Raw genomic sequence first — 12276 nt, forward strand, 5'->3', positions numbered from 1 at the left:
GGGGGGGGGGGGCACAGCCTCAAACCTCCCATCACAAAGGATCAGTTATAACATTGCAGATATTCTCTTAATGAAATGAGTCTCATTGCTGTGAAGTCAGCAGCCATTTTGGTTCTCAGACACAGTTTAAAGGAAAATCTCTTTGGTGAGTAAAACGTTATCATAACTGACAAAATTAAAAAGCAAAGTTGTAATAAACTTGGATGATGTGTGGCAGCATGGTAGGATTGCTTCGGCCCCTCATGATTTACATCCAACACCAACATCTGAGCTCCATGCAGCAGGGAGGAGGTCACATCCTGTCAGACGTTTTTATTAAATCTCTGCAATCTAACCAGACATAGCATATTTATTGTTGCTAACTAGACCACAGAACCCTGCACATCATGTGTTGAAGCCGAGGGCCACTGACCAGGCGGCAGTATTTGATGAGCTGAGACTGAAAACGTGTTGCCTAACCATACTGTAGCTGCCAAACTATTGGAATAGGACATAATCTTTTTGTTACTGAACAAATACAGAGATTTGCAGAAGCGTTCTTGTCTGGTGAAAGGGTTGGGTAGCCACACAGTTTTCCTAATAATTCTTTTTATATTGGATGAATCTGAAGTTCAACTGGCAGCTCAAAGTGCTTACACATTAAAAAAGATAAGAGCAGAAATTTAAAAGGACAAGAACATGCCATTTAAAGGTTTAATAGAAATTTAGAAGGTGGGGATGTTGTGTGATGTGGACGTAAAGCGGTGATGGTGGAAGAAGGCTGCTGTGGTTGGATGTACTGAAGAGACTCCGTGTGGGGGTTCCATCTCAGGGTTAGGGTGAATGTTGTGGTAGAAAACTGGTGGAAAATCTGATTCTGGGGCCAAGTGTCTGAAACGAAACAGTGAATCAGCGATGCTGTTGTGGCAGCCAGGACTGTGGGCTGCCCTGAGGATGAACTGGTGTTGAGCCCAGATTAATGTGAGTCTGCGAAGGAACTCTGTGGAGATAGACCTTTGTTTAGGATATGACTGCGGTGTATCAGAGTGCAGGAGTATTCCTAGAACATTCATGCCCACAAAGAATGTCGGCTGGGGTTTAGTTCGTGGAACCCTGACTAAGGAAAGCAGGAAGTCTAGAGATTGGAACTCTGAGGGCCAAGACAAGCAAACCATCTCCGTCAGCAGTAGCTACCGAAACATGCCGACCACAGGCGCATTTCCATTTAGTATCATGGACTGAGGGGGCGGCTTTAGTCAAAAGGTTAGACAGGAAGGCTTAGTGTTGTGGTACTCGTGATCAGTCTCGGTCTTGAGACCACTTATTGAAGGTCTCAGTCTTGTCATGGTCTCGTGGAGTACATTGTCTGGTGTATTTGGTAACATCCTGACTTTGATTGGATGTAAAACGTACTAAATGTTAGCTGTACATATTAAGTTAGCTACCAGTGTATAAACCATATATACTGTATGTTTCAGGGCACTAGTTTCGGTTACTTGACGGCTATTTGCCACATAGCTATATGCACAAGCTACCTAATATATTTAACATATTGAGGGAAGTAGCTAATACAGTGCTAACTGTGTGACAGTGGTGAGAACTGGTTCCTAAGTCAAGTTTGTGATAAACAATGATGAGACAGGCCACATAAAGCTATGCAGCTAATGTTAAGTTACATCAGCGTCAGCTAACGTCGACTGCATATGGCTCCCGACATTAAAGCAGAACACATGCTATAAATGAAAATGGTGCTGATGTTGGTTTGTCTGAAGCAGCAGGACTCACTCTGGCCATACTGGCTGTACTGGTAGCCGGCGGCTGCCACAGATGGGTCCATGCTGTAGCCGGTGGTGCTGTATGTGGGGGGGCAGTAGGACTGGGATGATGGGAGGCTGTCCACCGTCTTAATGGAGGCCTCGGTCGAGCGCTGGCTGCAGCTGGCTGAGATGGCGTTGGATGGAGACGAGTCCAAGGCGCTGTGGAGCGGCGAGATGGAGAAGTCGTGTTGTGGCTGTGAGGAAACGCCGCTGGGGTTACTCAGGATGCTCATCACCTGCAACACAGAGGAGAACACGCCATCAGGACGCTGCTTCTTTCCAACAGTATGCTTCAGAACACCACATCTCAACAAACACAGGTCAGAATATTCATGAAAATCATTTTTAATCACGTTGATGACCATCTGAGCTTCAATGTTCCACAATCTAACAAGCAGATTGTCTTGAAACATCCATCCTGCCCACAGGATGAAACCTTTTTCTACCCTCGGGGTAAACTGCAAAGTTCAGCTACACATGTGGTGAAGCTTTAAGAAAAGTTACATGTTCATTATGTTGTTAATAATCAGCCACTGTCAGGGAGATGAGCAACATTCAGGGCAAAGGTGAACAGTAACCTTCCTTTTTCATCTTCTACCTGCTTATTGATAACCCCATCAGAATCTTATCTAATACACTGAACTGGCTGTAGGCTCCATGATGATTTCAATAGGAATTGATTATTGATTAGTGGCAGTGACCTGTGTCCTCGTCATCTTCTGATGTTTGTGACCACAGCTTCTGGAAATCAATACACATGAAATAATCTGTCAAAACATATATATCAATGTATATCAATATAAATATTATATATGGCCAGTGGCCAGGTCTCTCTTGTTAAAGAGATTTTTGATCTCACTGAGACTTCCTGGTAAAAAAAATAAAAAAATAAATATATATATATCCCCTCTCACCCCTTGTGGGGTGGTATGTGTCATCCTCAAGCTCGGGTCCTCTACCAGAGGCCTGGGAGTTTGAGGGTTCTGCGCAGTATCTTAGCTGTTCCTAGGCCTGCACTCTTCCGGACAGAGACCTCTGATGTTTTACCTGGAATCTGCTGTAGCCACTCTCCCAGTTTGGGGGTCACAGCCCCCAGTGCTCCGATTACCACTGACACCACTGTTGCTTTTACTCTCCACATCTTTTCCAGCTCCTCTTTCAGCCCTTGGTATTTCTCAAGCTTCTCGTGGTCCTTCTTCTTGATGTTGCTGTCACTTGGGATTGCCACATCTATCACTGCACCCTTCTTCTGCTGTTTGTCGATCAACACGATGTCTGGTTGGTTAGCCATCATCAGTTTGTCAGTCTGGATCTTGAAGTCCCACAGGATCTTAGCTCAGTCATTCTCAACTACCATTTTGACCTTGGGACTTGGGACCAGTCCATACTCATGGCAGATGTTCCTGTACACTATGCCAGCTACCTGGTTATGGCGTTCCATGTACGCACTTCCTGCCTGCATCTTACACCCTGCTGTTATGTGCTGTACTGTCTCAGGGGCATCAGCCACTTCTTCGATTTGTCTGTAGTACATGCTGTGCAGTGGCTTGTCGCTCCATGAAGGTTCTTCTTCTTCCTTGTCCTCACCCTCGGATTTCTGCTGCCTGAGGTACTCACTAAGCCCTTCATCTTTGGGGGGGCAACTTCCTGATGTACTCCTGGATCTTTGTCGTTTCATCCTGGACAGTGGTTTTATCACTCACTAGCCATCGGCCTCCCTCGCTACGCTTGGTGTACAGTCTCAGGGTGCTGGATTTGGGGTGAAATCCTCCATGCATTGTGAGGAGCTTTCTTGCCTTGATGTCTTCTATTTCAGTGCTGTTCATACTATGTCATATTGTATACTGTATACCAATACACCTACCTCAGGTCATAAGGTAATAGGTCTTATTTATTTTTTCCAGGATCCTTTGCACTATGCTCCATCACACTGTGTACATGTGTACATGTGTGCATGTATGTGTACCTGTATATCATATCCACCTTCAACATGTACATAATGAGAATAATAGTTTACTCTTGCATCCTTTGCACTCTGATCACTGCATTATTTGTCAATATGTCTATATTGTTTTGTTCATAGTGTGTATATTAGTGTTGTCTATACTGTAGTTTGTGTCTGATTTATTTTTATTATTATTTTATTATTGTGTTATGGTATTTTTGTACGAGTAAGCACATCGTGAGTACAATCCTGAGTCAAATTCCTCATATGTGTACACATACCTGGCAATAAAGCGGATTCTGATTCTGATGTCAGTGGCCTCTATCTCCTCCTTTGGCCAGTTTATTATACCAGCGGGGTATCTGATGACTGGCAGGGCGTATGTGTTGATGGCTTGGATCTTGTTCTTCCCATTTAGCTGACTTTTCCGGACCTGCCTTACTCTCTGTAGGTATTTGGCTGTGGCGGACTTCCTTGTTGCCTCCTCATGGTTTCCGTTAGCCTGCGGCACCCCAAGGTATCTGTAGCTGTCCTGAACATCTGCAATGTGGCCTTCTGGTAGTTCAATCCCCTCGGTTCTGATCATTTTCCCTCTTTTTGATACCATGCGACCAACTTGTCTAGTCCAAATGTCGTTGCTGTAGATCCTGGTAGTGTGGATCAGTGATTCGATATCTCGCTCATTTCTGGCATACAGCTTGATGTCATCCATGTAGAGGAGGTGACTGATGGTTGTTCCACTTCGGAACCGGTATCCATAGCCAGTCTTTGTACTTATCTGGCTGAGGGGGTTCAGGCCTATGCAGAACAGCAGCAGGGATAGTGCATTACCTTGGTATATGCTGCACTTGATGGTGACTTGTGCAATTGGCTTTGAGTTGGCTTTCAGACTTGTTTTCCACAGCCCGATTAAGTTCTTGATGAAAGCTATTAGTGTCCTGTTGATCTTGTACATTTATGTGGAATTGAGTCATAGGCTTTCTTGCAGTCAATCCAGGCGGTGCACTGATTAGTCTGCCTGGTCTTGCAGTCTCGAGTGACTGCTCTATCAACCAGTAGCTGGTGCTTGGCTCCCCTGGAATTTCTGCCCATTCCCTTCAGGGCCTTGTCCATGTATTGAGCCATGTGCCTACTCATCTTAGCCACTATGATGCCTGACAGGAGCTCCGATGTTGTGCAGAGGCAGGTTATTGGCCAGTAGTTGGATGGGATTGTTCCATTCTGAGGATCCTTCATGATCAGGACTGTCCGTCATGGGTTAACCATTCTGGGTGGGTTCCATCCATCAACAGTTGGTTCATTTATGCTGCCAGGCAGTTAGTTTCTTCAGCCAGTAGGTGTAGATCATGTCAGGACCTTTATTTAACTAGGAAGTCACATTGAGGTTAAAATGTCTTTTACAATATGGATAAAAAAGTGGTGATGGGGCAATGGATAAGACACATGTCTTTGGTGTGAGAGACCCAGGTTGAATCCCCCACTGTGACCCATCCACCATTGTGTCCTTGAGCAAGACACTTAACCCCTCGTTGCTCCTGAGGCATGCGATAGGAATTGTAAGTTGCTTCGGATAAAAAGCGTCAGATAAATGAATAATAATAATAAAGAAATTAGAAATCACCATTAATGTTGTTATCATCATGAAGGAATTAACAAATTGATTAACCCGAAATTACGTGTGAATATTAGTTTTGGATGTAATTTCATATTTTGGATTTGAGGCTGACTTGTTATCAGCCTTTAGTTCGTCTCTCTCATGATCATCATTTGAAGATTTCTACTTTGCTGGAATCAGTAAAGCTGCAGGAGGATGAACACTTTGTTGTATGGTTTTACTGGTCTTCCATGGTAGGTAGAGGGGTGGAGGAGTGAAATACGTGCTGGTCTGCTTGTTAAAGGGATAGCTAGACATTTTAGCTTATTGACTTTCCTTCTGAGAGTGAGAAGAGCAGACAGACAGTCATTACTGTGCCAGGCCACATGTAGATAACAGGCCTTTTTACTACAGGCTACGCTTTCAATGCCATTTATGTAGAGTGATTAGATCTCAGGGAGCCAACTGGAGAGCCAGTGATGGGGTCTCAGGCCAACTTTTCTCTGTGACCATCACATGAAGTGGGCCGACTGATGTTCCTAATCAGTAAAATCAGGCAGGGTGGAGGAGAGAATGAATCAGATAGCCTAGAACCGGGAGAACTGACTGAGAACCAAGGTAACAAATAAAAGCTCCAGGAAGAAGAATCAGGTTTGAATAACAAGCATGTTTCGGCAGAGGAAGGAGCTGAAATATGAAAACAGCTAGATCTGACGGCATGTTCATGATCATGTGTAAGTGTGGCATCATTGTACGATGATCAATGCTGATCGATAAGATCAGGTCCTTTATAAAGAGGCAGCAGACATAAAGGTTAATGCATGGAGCAGGATTTCTCTGAGAAAGGATTCACTGTGCTCATGCAGCTGACTGACAGTCTGTCAGGACACGTCAACATCTCTACAGTCAAATATATGAAACAGGTATTTCAGACACCTGCAGGTACTGGGGGTCAGGGGATTCTTCTTCATGGTATTAAAAGTTGGCCTGTGATAATATCAGCAACAGTTGTTGTGTCAGTATGGACACCAAAGTGTCCCCTCAAATCCTCCATTAATGATGCAACAGGTGACGCACCCCCACACAACTCTGGTCTATATCAGTAAGGTGATCTCACGTCTATGTGTCAGTACAGAGCTGGAGTCAGGACATAGTTAGCCTAGCTTAGCGTAAACACTGTAAGCAGGGGGAAACAGCTAGCCTGGCTTTGTCCAAATACACCTAGCAGCACCTCTGCCGCTGCTAACATTCAGCAGCACTAAAAAAGGAAGTGGTCTGCAGTAGAGCTATTACTGATGGTCTGCTTGCAGGTGGACCTGTGGCCTCAGATCTACAGATACTGTTCTGGTTGTACTGAGCTCTGGTCATTAACATGCACTGTACTGTAGCTCATTCGGTATACCCTTTCACCTTCTAAACAGCAGCTGGTATCAGTAAATGAATATGATATGCATCCTTCAGATAAACAACCATTTCACACAGAAACAACAGTTTGAATGTCCTCAGCTGTTGTTTTGTTTGCACTCTTCTTTGTGGATTTCTAAGCTGCGTCTGCAGCTGCAGTCCGCTGATTACAGAGACTGTAGCCAGGAGCTGATGCAGGGCTTCTTCAACATTAGACAATGTCCTCAAGGTGTCCAGTGGTGTCAAAACATGTGCACAGCAGATTGAATAAGCACCGTGTGTCAATCATTCAGATTCATTTTTATAGCCTGGGTAATACGTCATCATCATTCCTTTAAGTATCACCACAACACGCTATATTACACTGCTGATATTACATGTTTAATTCATCACTGCTCCCTCCATACTGAGCTGAAATCACACAGCGGCCGGAGCACCAGTGACAAGGTGGGACAAGGCTATAACTTGGTAATACTGGGTTGCACTAGACAAGCTAGGAGTGTCAATGCATCATGTTTCAAACACGTACAACGTATCGTCCAACCACATCTAAAGGTGAAAACCTCTGTTGTGAACAGCTACAGGTGACACAGCCTGCTGAGAGAAAGTGGGGCAAGACCTGAATCATCCAAACGGGGTAACGCACTTTCAGAAAGTCTTTCCTCCAACACATGCACAGTGCTGGTTGTTCATATGTAAAGTAACAGAATGAAAGATGAGAACAGCTCAAACCCAGCTCACCCTCTCACCTCCACACATGAACACTGCAAAAGGTCCTTGTTTGTTGGATGCAGCCCCAACATGCAGCACTGTGGTGCTGTGCCGCTTCTAAAAGAAAGAAACACCTGAGCTAAATTGTGGATTTGTTAATATCGAGTATTTGGTTTCCTCTCATTGTTAAATGTGACTACAGCTGTTCTGCTTCACGGTTCTACAGTAATAGAAAGTCTAAATATCATATCGATGCATCTCCCAGAGTCACAATTAAACTGTAGAGATATTCACTGAAGTCAGAATAAAGACATGACGTATGTGAGTAAAGGTCATCTCTGTAGTGAAATCTAACACACACACACACACACACACACACACAGAGGGTGTATATTGTGATAAGCCTCCATCTCAAACAGCATGAGGAGTCTCTAACAGATGAAGTGATGAGAGAGAGCAGAGGTGTGCAGATTTATCTGTGTGCCACATATTACCATCCCTCACTGACCGTCTCCACAGCAACTCTTTGTTATTCAGCTCAGCTTGGTGCTTCCACTTTACAGAAAGGTAATTTAGGGAACACAGTCAGGTTAAGTATGTGAAAGGTTAAAGGTGACACCCACACACACACCTGTCTGCCCGGTGTCAGAAATGTGTCTGATCATTCTTGCAACTTTCCAAATAAGACAATCATGTCCACTGTATGCAGTGCAGTAGGTACTGCAACACCATAAATGCCCTGGAGGAATGAGCCTGTGGCTTTCACAACAGATATTATATAGTTTATACCAGCCCGTTCTTATTCCCAGAGCATCCAATAGCTACGCTTTCTCACGTCCTTCAGCATCTGGTACCAACACACGGCACCCTTTCCCCTCATAGCTCAGTGCACTAGGGCACCGACTTATCTCTAAACTCAGGAACCTTAGAAACAGCTGTAAAACCAGATATATGTTTAGACTGTTTTGCTTCCTTCAATCTTTACCAACTAACATCTACAAATAGAATAATTTCTTCATCTAAACCATCAACCTGCCTCTTAGACCCCATCCCGACTAGGTTGCTTAAAGATGTTTTACCCTTAGTCAGCACTTCTATACTAGATATGATCAATCTATCTTTATCAACAGGCTATGTACCACAGTACTTTAAAGTAGCTGTAATTAAACCTCTTCTGAAAAAGCCCAAACTTGATCCGGATGTTTTAGCCAACTATAGACCTATATCTAACCTTCCATTTCTCTCCAAGGTTCTGGAGAAAGCAGTTGCCAAACAGCTGTGTGACTTTCTACAGAGCAATAGTTTATTTGAGGATTTTCAGTCAGGATTTAGAGCTCATCATAGCACAGAGACAGCACTGCTGAAAATTACTAACGACCTCCTTACAAAGGACTTGTCTCTGTACTGGTTTTATTAGATCTTAGTGCTGCTTTTGATACCATTGACCATCAGATCCTATTGCAGAGACTGGAATATTTCATTGGCATTAAAAGGAACCGCTCTAAGCTGGTTTAAGTCCTTTTTATCAGATCGATTTCAGTTTGTACATGTTAACTATGAGTCCTCCATGCATGCCAAAGTTAGTCATGGAGTTCCACAAGGATCTGTGCTCGGACTAATCCTCTTCACTTTATATATGCTTCCTCTAGGCAATATTATCAGGAAAACACTCCATAAACTTTCATTGTTATGCAGACGATACTCCGATACAGGATCTAATGTTAAACTCAGATAAAACTGAAGTTATTGTTCTGGGGCCTAAGCACCTCCGTCACGCATTATCTAAAGATATAGTTTCCCTTGATGGCATCGCCCTGACCATTGTGAGGAATCTTGGAGTTATCACTGATCAGGACATGTTGTTTAAGTATCACATTAAGCAAATTTCAAGGACCGCCTTTTTTCACCTACGTAATATTGCAAAAATCAGGAACATACTGTCTAAAAATGATGCAGAAAAACTAGTCTAACCCTAACCCTTCTAGGTTGCTGATGCAGAATGCTGCAGCACGTGTTCTGACAGGAATCAGGAAAAGAGATCACATTTCTCCTGTTGTAGCCTCCCTGCTTTGGCTTCCTGTAAAATCCAGAAAAGAATTTAAAATCCTTGTGCAATGCCTCAGTGATTTTCTACAGGACACTGTATCAGAGATGTGAAGGTATCTGGAATGAGTAGAACAGCAGATGTGTTTGAGGTTGTAGTTGTTGGTGCTCTGCAGCCGGTCGACGCCTACATTTGATCCAGAGCAGAGGAACCAGAGGGGCTTAACACGTTCCACCCACTCAGCCAGGCAGACAGCACCCTGGGCTCTGTTAGTTTCCACTGAGGGAGGAAGAGAGGAGCCATAAATAAAGAAAAATATATCCTACAAACATTCCATCGTGGTGTGATTTAAATTCCTCTGCTCCTCTGGCAGCTTTCTTGAGTAGGTCTTGTCTTTTATTTATTTATTTGCTATAAAGCTCTTTGCTTCATGCCAAACTGAAGCAGCATCTGTTTTTCCCGGCGATTTCTAATTAACACCCCCCCCCCCACACACACACACACACACACACACTCTGCTCCTCATTATGGGAATGATATAAATATATGTGCTCATCCTTTTTGATTTGTTGACATGGGAGCGTGCCAGTTGACAGCAGGCCCAGGCAAAGGGCTTAGCTCTGCACGTTTTAATAGCAGCTGAGACTAACATTAGGCTCCACTCATTGACATGCAGGTGCACACAGACAAACGCCCCTTTAACTGGGGTGACGGGCACAGAATGGAGGCAATCTTCTTTGAACTGGGGACTGCAAGTCAATGGGCTCAGGATCGGGGTGCTCTTATTGTGAACTGGGGGCTATAGGGGGATGGGCACAGGATCGAGGTGTTCTTCCTGTGAACTGGGGGTTGCGGGGAGACGGTTGAAGGATCGGGGCGCTCTTCTTGTGAACTGGGGGCTGCAGGGGTATGGCCACAGGATCAGGGTGCTCTTCTTGTGAACTGGGGGCTGCAGGGGGACGGGCACAGGATAGGGGTGCACTTATTGTGAACTGGGGGCTACAGGGGGACGGGCACAGGATAGGGGTGCACTTATTGTGAACTGGGGGCTACAGGGGGACGGGCACAGGATAGGGGTGCAGTTATTGTGAACTGGGGGCTGCAGGGGGACGGGCACAGGATAGGGGTGCACTTATTGTGAACTGGGGGCTGCAGGGGGACGGGCACAGGATCGGGGTGCTCTTCTTGTGAACCGGGGGCTGCAGGGGGACAGGCACAGGATTGGGGTGCCCTTCATCAGGGTCCCTGTGAGGCTTCCACACGTTTTTTAAAAATAGGTTGTTGTTAATGTTAGTGGAAGTGCATGTGGTAGCAGTGCAGTGTGCAGGGTGGGGGAGTGGGGGTAGACGAGCCCCCCCCCCCCCCCCCCCCCCCCCCACACACACACACACGTCCCCCCACCCCCACCTCCTTATCTCAGGCCGACAGTTGTCAGGAATCACGAGCAGAGGCCTGAGTTAGCGAGGCAGGCAGGCAGGCAGGCAGGCCTGGGGATATGGATCAAAGAGACAGAGCTGGAGAACCAAAGCAGCTCTGATCCCCCAACACTGAAAGCCACTCTATTCTATCCTTACTCGCCCCCTCTCTCTCTCTCTATCTCTCACCCCGACATCAAATAGCGAGCCAGAGAGCTCCTCCATTCCAAAGCAGGCTAAATCTTCCTCTCACAACAAACCGGGAGGAAATGAGAGCGCGAGGAGGAATGTGTTCTTTCTCACTGTGATGTGTTGATGTGTCGGGGTCACTGTGGGAAGTAAGAGTTTCATCTGCAGTGGCAGGTCACTAAGTTGTCTGACCTGACAGAAAAGGATTAGCGGTCCAGCATCAGTGGCTGTCTGACTGAAGGAAGAACTCAGAGCGCTCCAAAGCAAAATAGATTTATGGGAATTTGTCAAAACGTGTGGTTTAAAAAAAGAAGCTTTATTTCTGCAAGGTGGGGGTTTCTATTTACACATGCAGTGCCATCACAGCGACGGCATTTCATACTGTCATTTTTGTCTTTCTGTCAATAAGACTTGGAATTGGCTGCACACTCCATCTCCACATGAAAGTCTTTCCATTCAGTCTGAGAGGAGGCGGCGCAGAAATGGCTTGTGTGAATTACATTCCAAATGCAATATAGCTGTTTCAAATTGAATTATTGCCTGTCAGACGTACAGCATATGGGCTTCCTGCAATTTTGAAGTGGGATCTTAGGAAATCTCCCTCTACATTGTTATCTCATGTAAATGCCTGGGAACACGATGAAAGGGTCAGCAGCAGTGAACCCATAATGGAAACGCTTCTGCTGCTACTGGGACTCTTTCAGAGCGAGAGGACAATAAACACAGAATGCATCTCATGTCAGGGATGAATAACATTTCAATCAAACGAATTTACTGGAGCTGTTTAGATTTAAATTCTTATTCATATGCTCATATGTTGGTGCTCTGTGCTAACACATGACAGCGGATGGTAAGCTCATAAACACACCTGAAGGCTGAACAGGGTGATGATTCAGATTTTAACATTTCAACCAAACTGCAGAAAATAAGAAAGAATAACAATGTCAAGATTTCATCTGTTTGTAGAAGGGGGCAGCACATTTTAATCTCTTCAAACCTGAATTCTCTTTAAATTAAATGCTTAAATTTAAATTAATAAATAACACACTATATTAAGGTATATATACACTCACCTAAAGGATTATTAGGAACACCTGTTCAATTTCTCATTAATGCAATTATCTAATCAACCAATCACATGGCAGTTGCTTCAGTGCATTTAGGGGTGTGGTCCTGGT

General features: G+C 44.7%; 1 protein-coding gene across 1 annotated transcript in view; it reads right to left on the reverse strand.

Moving 5' to 3' along the window:
• Positions 1-12276, reverse strand: part of LOC123975019 (paired box protein Pax-7-like) — a 20958-nt gene that overhangs the window by 1889 nt on the left and 6793 nt on the right. Inside the window, exon 3 of the mRNA XM_046056109.1 lies at positions 1765-2032. Coding sequence (XP_045912065.1) covers positions 1765-2032 — 268 coding nt within the window. The remainder of the gene's footprint in view (positions 1-1764; positions 2033-12276) is intronic.

This window comes from Micropterus dolomieu, linkage group LG08 (assembly GCF_021292245.1).
Source record: "Micropterus dolomieu isolate WLL.071019.BEF.003 ecotype Adirondacks linkage group LG08, ASM2129224v1, whole genome shotgun sequence".
Lineage (NCBI taxonomy): Eukaryota > Metazoa > Chordata > Actinopteri > Centrarchiformes > Centrarchidae > Micropterus > Micropterus dolomieu.